A 9,344-nucleotide genomic window follows, 5' to 3' on the forward strand; every position below is an offset into this window, starting at 1 on the left:
AAATAATAAATAATTATTTTTGAATGCTAGTTCGAGGGCACCGGACAGGTGTCTAAAACGACCCTTCCGGTTTGTTACAAGAGAGTTGGGGGAAAAATGATAAACGCCAAAATTTGGCTCGATAAAGCAAGCAATTCTTTCTCAGGAGAATTACTCGGGCGAATACTCTTCACCAAGTAATTCCAGAGGATGATACTCTACCTGGAGTCTGACCAAGGCCCAGGTAAGTATCATGAACCGACCGGATGAAAGTACTTCTCCCCGTGCCGAAGCCTTCAGCAGAGGTACGGTAGGTGATCATAAGCCGTGTAAGTGGGGGCGAAGAGGACACTCTCCATTCGCTCTCGGGGTAGAGGTTTAGGCCCAGGGGTGACGGCTAGTCTCCTGGGGAAGCGGGGAACCAGCTCTTGACAGTTAGTTCGCGATTTTGAACCGCGAATAATGTGTGAAAAGAGTGTTCTAATATATTGTTTAATTTGTTTATATTGTTTATATCGTTTATTAACATGATCAGGCCAATAAAGAGGTTTCCCTTTTTCTTTGATTTATTTAAAATGAAGTGTTTTGTTTATATTTTGTTATTGATAATGTAATCCCCGTTTATGACCCTGGACTCCGGCGAGCAAATTTCGAGCCGGGGACAAATAAATTATTTATTTATATAATTTTTGAAAACGTGGACGTTACAAAAACTTATCGTACCATTAAAAACATATTTTCTGCCCTCCGGCCGGAAAGTGGCAACTTTCTGGCCGCTGCGCTAAACAAAGTTGCCACATTCCGGCTACGTCGAGCAGAAAAATAGTATACATACCTTGGCCAGTAAATAAGAAAGCCTCAGATCACATGTTTGTCAACCTCGGCTTCGCCTCGGCCAACAATTACATGTGATCTGAGACTTTTCTTATTTTACTGGCCTAGGTATGTAATATACTATTACTACAGTGGGATTTTATCACGTTTCAGCAAATATTTTTTAACTTCCCGCTAAGAAAATTGAAAATTTTCAAAAATCGGGAAGTTATTGGTTTTACCCCGTTTTTCGAAAATCAAGTTTTCATTAGATCTCGACGTTTTGAGGTCCTAGGAAGCTTTCCTGACTATTCCCGCGAGGGTGTCACTATGTCTGTATGTATGTATGTATGTATGTATGTATGTGTGTGTGTGTGTGTGTGTGTGTTTTTTTTTTTTTTTTTTTTCCCTTTTAGGGGGGGGAATCCTTTTTACGGATTCTAGGCATAGTTGTTTGGCCTGGATATGTGGCGACTCGACGCAGCGTCATACTAAAAACTCGACGCTAACGCCCCTACCCACTAAACCCTAAACCCCTTTCTCTTCTATCCTCTGATCCCCCATGGTACCGCCGTAAGGCATTTCTTCGCGGGGGGAGGAATTAGCTGCCGCTCTTCCTTCTGGTGGCTAAGATGTTATTTCTTCCTTCTAGATTCTGTCTTTTGCTCTTTTTCTCTCGATGGAACGCAGCTCTGTAAGCACTTCTGTGGCAAAAGTGTTCGTTGCATTCCAGGCAGCTTTTGAAGACAGCATTGCTTCTACGACTGACTCTGGTTGACTTCTCCTCTTCAAGATCCTCTCCAGCTCCTCACGTTGTGGATTAAAACGCGAGCACTCGGAAAAAACGTGCTCCGCATCTTCAGTGACTCCAGGGCAGGACGGGCACTCCGGAGAATCGTCATGCCTAAAGCGGTGAAGATAAGCCCGAAAACAGCCATGTCCTGACAACATCTGCGTTAGGTAGTAGTTGACCTCTCCGTGTTTCCGGTTCAGCCAAATGTCGATCTTTGGTATGAGACGATGCGTCCATCTACCCTTCTCTGCGGCATCCCACTGAGATTGCCATCGTGCGATGCTGTGCTGTCTTTGTTCCGTTCTGAGTTCTTCTGCGCTCAGTGTTGTTGACCTCTTTCGTTGGTAAAGGTTCCTTCTTTCTTCAGCTAGGACTCTGAGAGGTAGAGTTCCAGAAATTACGCACACTGCTTCCTCAGATATTGTGCGGAAGGCGCAAGCTACTCTTAGGGCACTCAGGCGATATACTGGTCCAGCCTTTCTCCATGCTTCTTGTAATTCTAGCGCATCGGCCCAAATGGATATTCCGTACGTAAGCACTGATGTGACTACAGTTGCCAACAATAGTCTCCTGCTCTGCTTTGGGCCTCCGACGTTAGGCATCAATCGTGCGAGGCTTGCCCTTACTACTGACGCTTTGGCACTGACGTGTTTCACTTGCTGTTTAAAGTTGAGACGGGCATCAAGCATCACTCCCAAATATCGGATATAAGGTTGTGATGTGATTTCTTGTTCGCCGACTCTAAGATTGATGGTCTCTAACACTTTTCTGCTGGTAATAAGCACTGCCTCAGTCTTATGTTTCGCCAGTTGAAGATTCATTGTGTCCATCCACTGGTTTACTTGCTGGAATGCTAGATCAAACATGTGGTGATGTGTGTGTGTGTGTGTGTGTGTGTGTGTGTGTGTGTGTGTGTGTGTGTGTGTGTGTGTGTGTGTGTAAACCTCTTATAACTTTTGAACGGTTGAACCAATTTCATCGCGGTTGGTGCCATTCGAAAGAGCTTTGCCAAACTTAGATTTCCTGTTAATTGGAACCGATTCGGACCGATAGATTTTGAGAAATTTGGAGAAATCTAAAAAAAAGTAGGAAAAAAAATTTTTTCTGAAGTGGTTTTTTTGGGATAACTTTTAAACGGCTCAACTGATCGATTCCAAAAACTAATCAGCTCTCAATCTTAAAAAACCACGTCGATCGCCGCCAATCCGGTCAAAATCGGTTGATTCGTTCGAGAGATATCGTGAACGAAAGAAAACCGAAAAAAGTGTTTTTTCAGAGTTACTCCGAAATTTCTAGTTTGACCAATTGAAACTCAGAAATTCTTTATAAGGCTTAAAAAACTGCGTAGAATGCCGCCAACCGCGTAAAAATCGGTTCATTCATTCAAAAATTATTGCGGTATGAACATTCAAAAAATAATGTTCTATGAAACTTCTATCAGACTTTTGAGCTCAAAGAGCTCAAAAGCATAGAAAAGGTATCTTTTTGAGCTCGGAGAGCTTAAAACAACACACAGATTGTACTTTTGAGCTCGAAGAGCTCAAAAAAGCGGCCAGGTATTAACGGGATTAGCGGGAAGTTGCAGGGATGGCCTTTAGGGTCAACCGTTTTCCTAATTTTTTTTCGTGTATTTATCTTCCTTTGTTTACAAAAAAAAAAAAAAAATAACAGGCTTTTTTTACTACCTTCCTCTCCCTTTTTTTGTCATTTAAACACTTAAAAAATTTATTTTGTCGCACAGTAAAAAATTTTGCGTCGTGGCGTCAAAAAACTTAGTGTTAAAAATTTTTGTATTAAATATTTAACACTTTTTTGGGTTAATTTAACATTTATTGTGTTAAATTAATACAAATAAGTGTTAAATTAACACAAAAAAGTGTTAAATATTTAACACAAAAATTTTTACCACTAAGTTTTTTGACGCAATGACGCAAAATTTTTTACTGTGTGTGACGAAGTCAGGAATATTCAACGATTTGTTATGACAATAAAATGATATTGGTTAATTAAAATAAAATTATTTTTCATATTACTTGTAGTAAAACTCGAGGTTCTGATGTCTGCCCAGCCAATTAAAACGAGATAATTCCAGGTCGGAGCGAACCTATCGCTATGCTCGGTCAGTTATGACAATTGTCTTCGTCTGAAATCTTGCTTCATCCTTTGATTCATAAGATACTGGTATTAAATACTGATTAGGGACAGGAAGCTTGCGTTTTTTCTTTATTCAAATTTGAGGTTAAACATATGAATGCTCATTTAAACAACTGCGAAAGTCCGGGCTTTAATAATAATTCAAAGGTCTGAAAAAATGGAATTAAAAATTACTATAAGCACGCCTCGGTATCTTATAGGTAAATTTTTTGATTAATGAAATATTAACAGGTTGATTGACCAAAAGTTTAAAAATCACTCCAGAAATCAACAATTAATTTTGAAAAATTTCTTAATCATAATATTTAGCTAGCAAATTAACTGATTACAACAAAAATTTTATTTACAAATATTAAAACTGTAAATAATAAATTCTAAGTAGTATTTACTAAATTAACCTTAAATTTATTCATTAACTTCTAACGTAATTTTCATCCCAACTATATTTTTTTATTGTAATGTGTAATTGTACATATTACACATAGTTATCAATCAAAATCGATGACAACAATAATTATTGTATATATCAAATAAAAAAAAAAAAACAATTATGTTTTGCTCGCTTCTTCGAAATAATATCTTCGTACAAAGCAAACAATAAAGGTCTTCGAATATCTAAAATGCTATGGGCGATTGAACAATAAAATTTCTGGGGGTAGCCGGTTATTTTTTTGTATATAAGGAACTTTATTTTTCGTTAATTATCATTAAATGTTTGTAAACGTTGCGTCCATAATGTCTTCTTTTTTTTCAATTGCTATACTTACAGTTACTTTGTCCATAATTTCAATAGTTAACACGTTAATAACAAAATCTAAATATAAAATTGAAGGTAATTTATTTTTCGTTTAATAATTTAATCTCTGAAATATTTTATAAGGCCGTGAGATTTTTAATTTAAAGTTTTGATATTTCATAGATTCATCGGACGCTCGTTTTAATAGTTTATTCATATCCAGTTTCGATGAAAGAAACTTCAGAGGTAGTAATCAATGCAGAGGCGATTGCGATGAAATTTTTTTGGAAAAATACAACCTTCGTAATAGCAAAATACATGGAAAATATTCCGGAAAACTTCATGCATGCGAGCCAATCTTCGTAAGTCAAATATTTTATTTTTATAAATTTGGGTCTGAAAAATATTTTTTATTTTAGACTGCTATAAAAGTTCGCTGTCAATTATGTGCTTGTTTGTGTGAACGTACTTTTGATCCGAACTTAGAAGTATATCAGGGAGATTTACTTGATTCGTTTTGTTTAGATTCAGTTTCAGTAGATCCTGGGTAGTAAGTATTATTAAAATTTGTTTCTTATAAAATTTCATTGCATAAAAAAAAATTAGGAAAACGGTTGACCCTAAAGGCCATCCCTGCAACTTCCCGCTACCTCCATACCTAAATGCTCAACAATTCACTTATTTTTTAAGCTCTTCGAGCTCAAAAATATCATTTTTGTGTAATTTTGAGCTCTCCGAGCTTAAATAAATCGCTGTTCTGTGCTTTTGAGCTCTTCGAGCTCAAAAGGCTAATGGAAGTTTTATAGAACACTATTTTTTGAATTTTCAAACCGTTATAACTTTTGAATGAATAAACCGATTTTATCGCGGTTTACGGCATTCAACGCAGTTTTTTGAATAAGTTCTTTGAATAATCTTTAAGCGTAAACTGGTCAGACTAAAAATTCCAAAGAAATTTTGAAAAAAACATTTTTTTTGGGCTGTCCATTTGGGCCATCCATTTGGGCTGATGCACTGGAAACTCAAGAATCATGGAGAAAAGCTGGACCAATATACCGACTGAGTGCCCTACGAGCCCGCATGGAGAAATATATATGTCAAAAATATATGTCGCATATATAATATATATGCCGTATATATTTACGCAAAAAAAAAATATGTCAACATATATTTTTCTCATAGATGCTGACATATATGCAGATATACATGCTTACATATATGTAGACATATATGTAAACATACACTGAAAAAAAAATTTCTAAGTTTGAAAATTTTTTTACTCAAATCAATAAAGTTAAATTTTTCAAAATTATTTTCTTAATTCAAGTTAAATTTTTTTCTGTTTATCTCTAGACATTTATATGCACGCATATATGTGAACATATATGCGGACATATATTTAGCGCAAAAAAAATATATGTGAAAATATATATTTGCATATATTTTTCGCATATATATTTTTCCATGCGGGAGTAGCTAGTGCCTTCCGCACTATATCAGAAGAAGCAGTGTGCGTCATTGCTGGAACCCTACCTCTTAGAGTTCTAGCAGAAGAAAGACGGGCCCTTTACCAACGAAAAAGGTCAACTGCACTGAGCCCTGAAGAACTTAGAATTGAAGAACAGCAGAAGAGCATAGGCCGATGGCAACTACAATGGGATGCTGCAGAGAAGGGTAGGTGGACGCACCGTCTCATACCTCGGATCGACATTTGGCTTAACCGAAATCACGGTGAGGGCAATTACTATCTTACGCAGATGTTGTCGGGACATGGGTTTTTTCGAGAGTATCTACACCGCTTTAAGCACGATGACTCTTTGGAGTGCCCGTCCTGCCCAGGAGCTGCTGAAGACGCGGAGCACGTCTTCTTTGTATGTCCTCGTTTCGATCCACAGCGTGAAGAACTGGAGAGGATCCTGAACCAGAGAATGCAACCAGATTCACTAGTGGAAGCAATGTTGTCATCAGAAGCTGCCTGGAACGCTACCAACACGTTTGCAACAGAAGTCCTTAAAGACTTGCGTTCCACCGAAAGAAGAAGAGCAAATAGCAGAAGATAAAAGGAAGGTAGTTAACACCTTAGCCACCAGAAGGAAGAGCAGTAGCTAGATCCTCCCTTCACGAAGTAATGCCTGACGGCGGTTTCCATGAGGGATTAGAGGAAAGAAGGAAAAGAAGTTTAGGGTTTAGTGGGTAGGGGCGTTAGTTTCGAGTTTTAGTATGACGCTGCGTCGAGTCGCCACATATCCAGGCCAAACAACTATGCCTAGAATCCGTAAAAAGGATTCCCCCCCCCCCCTAAGGGGGAAAAAAAAACACACACACACACACACAAACACATATACGCACGCACACATACATACATACAGACACGGTGACATAACCGCGGAAATAGTCAGGAAAGCTTCCTAGGACCTCAAAACGTCGAGATCTGATGAAAACTCGATTTTCGAAAAACGGGGTGAAAACAATAACTTCCCGATTTTTAAAAATTTTCAATTTTCTTGGCGGGAAGTTAAAAAGTTTGGAAAATCCTAAAGTGCACGCCTCATAACGCTCATTCATTTTTTAAGAAAAAAATTAATTGTGTAATTGATTGAAAAAAAAAATTATAATTAAGTAATTTCTTACAGAGTATTTTTTATTTTTTTTTTTTTAAATATCGGCGCCCTTTTTTCTTGTCATATGCACACGCAGTCTAAAAAAATCTAGCTTGATCGAGTGGCGCCATAGTTTCCACGTGACAAATAAGAAAAGTTCGTTTGGCTTTGTACGGTGGCATCGTAGTGAATTTTAATAAAAATTCAATTAAAAAAAAAAAAATACGTAAACTAGGCCACTGATATGAAATACGGACCCAGTTTATCGAATTCTTAAACTAATAAAAAAGGTCCGGTCTTGAAATATCAATTTATTCGGGAGTAATCGTTGGTACATCCAAAATGGGATGACATCCGGACGTCCACGTAAAATTTTTTTCAAAATGTTTTCTTTTTTCAAAATAGCAACATGAAATGATTTTAGAAAGTAAAAGATAGTTTAATTTAAGTGTTTTTTTGGTGTACATCTACTTGTATCATTGTATTAGTGTAATATGGTTGTTATAGAGGCATTTAAAGATCACAAAATTGCTTGACCTTGACGAGTCGAGTACAAAGCACAACCTCACGCGTTTTGCGCTATGAGGCGTGCAAAAGATTGACATGTACTAAGAACATTTTTGACTAAAATTTTTTTCTTGAATTAATTAACTTATATTTATTTCAATGAATTTTTCTTAAATTAATATTAATATTTAAAAATTTAAATGAAGAAAATTGAGTCAAAATGTCCAAAATTAACAGCAAAATTTTGGTATTTTCTTATAAATGTTTCATATTGAAGTTAAGGATATTGTCAAGAATACTTGAACCAAGACAACTTTTTTTTTCTATGTAGAAATATTTAGAGAATTTCGAATACATAAATTTTAACTAATAAATAATTTAAATGCTAGCGTTGCAACCGGAGTCAGATTTAGAAGATATGAAAACAGAATTCATATCGAACTTCAACAAGGGAAACTCAAAAATTGGAAATTAATTGAAGAAACTATCTCTTGGAAGTCTACAGATAGCTGTAAAAAATCACAAAAAATTATTGATAATGTCAAAAATTGGTATTATGAAGGCTTCAAAGTTGCATTGGGGAACTTTATTTTACCTACGAATGCAATTATTACAGGTTTTTTTTCTTTAAATATACATGTACTCCGATAAGAAAGTTAATTTGATTCCAGAGAAAAAGTCGTGAACCAAAAATACAATTTTTAAGGAAATGACTTTCGAAAGTCAAGAAAAAAAATTCTTTAACTAAGAAAAATTTGCTTAATCCAGGATTAATTTCTTGGCTCAAAAAATTCATTTTTAAGTCAAGTTAACTTTTTTATCATTATAATATTCTCAAATCAATATAAATCATAAATCTATCAATTTTTGTAATTTTTCCATCACAGGAATAACTTTAAACAAGTTTGTGCGAGGAAAATATCTTGATTTTAATGGAAATATCGATGAACAAAGTACGGATGTATATGAACTGGTTCAATATGGAAACAGGTAATTTGATTTTTTTTATAATTAACAATATTTATAGACACGAAAATTTAATGACAAACAATGATTGAAAAATAGCACCCGAGCAATGGAGCACTATTACGCGAACCAACTGATCAATGATAATGCTTGGAATTCCTCTGTACCGTGTAATGGTTATGTGGCTTTCAAGGGAACATCATTCATGGAGGATTATATGCAACACATTATACCGTTCGTAGACTTACACGAAATTGTTACGAATCCACCTCGGCCTATTCGCGGAATTGGGTGGTACCTTCAAAAGGGTTCTGACTTCCCACAACTTTCGTTGCAAATTTTTTAAAATATTGTGGTCGTTTTTTGTTGCTATTACTAAAAATTATTTGAAAATTCAATAGCTTTTTTCAAATTGTTATACTTAAGTTACGTCATTACTCTGTGGTAACAAAACAAATAAATTTTAATGTTTATAAAAAATTGCATAGAATTTTTGTTTTATTTTTTTACAATTAGCATTTTTTAATAAATTTCAAGTATGATAATTTATTTATTAAGACATCCTAAAAATTGCCATGTAAAAGTTAATTTTAGTAAAATTAAAATAATTAATTCGATTTAGTTAAATGTAGCAATGTTAATAATTAATTGTTTTTTATTTTTCAAGCAAGACTTGAAAATAAAATAATCTTTAAAAAAATTTGGTTCAATATTCTGAAAGTCAAATTTAAAAAAAAAATATAATTATTATTTTCAAATTTGAGCTTGAAATAAATTGTTTGGAGTATTTGTTAGT

At 35.1% G+C, this 9,344-nt stretch overlaps 1 protein-coding gene across 1 annotated transcript; it reads left to right on the plus strand.

The window, feature by feature from the left end:
• Nucleotides 1–4,462: 4,462 nt before the first annotated feature.
• On the plus strand, nucleotides 4,463–8,894 carry LOC123273424. The gene is made up of 6 exons (XM_044740824.1): nucleotides 4,463–4,562; nucleotides 4,656–4,837; nucleotides 4,895–5,025; nucleotides 7,972–8,198; nucleotides 8,470–8,572; nucleotides 8,648–8,894. Exons 1-6 carry the CDS (start codon nucleotides 4,475–4,477, stop codon nucleotides 8,892–8,894), a joined length of 978 nt encoding a protein of 325 aa, XP_044596759.1. The 5' UTR covers nucleotides 4,463–4,474.
• The last annotated feature ends 450 nt before the right edge of the window (nucleotides 8,895–9,344 follow it).

Source organism: Cotesia glomerata, linkage group LG10, assembly GCF_020080835.1.
Source record: "Cotesia glomerata isolate CgM1 linkage group LG10, MPM_Cglom_v2.3, whole genome shotgun sequence".
Lineage (NCBI taxonomy): Eukaryota > Metazoa > Arthropoda > Insecta > Hymenoptera > Braconidae > Cotesia > Cotesia glomerata.

Bases quoted from the DNA above. Each gene is read 5' to 3' on its own strand.
- LOC123273424 (XM_044740824.1), top strand. From the start codon at position 4,475: ATGTCTTCTTTTTTTTCAATTGCTATACTTACAGTTACTTTGTCCATA. The intron at 5,026-7,971 runs GTAAGTATTATT...TTTAAATGCTAG, and splicing joins GTTTCAGTAGATCCTGGGTA to CGTTGCAACCGGAGTCAGAT. The intron at 8,199-8,469 runs GTTTTTTTTCTT...TTTCCATCACAG, and splicing joins TACGAATGCAATTATTACAG to GAATAACTTTAAACAAGTTT.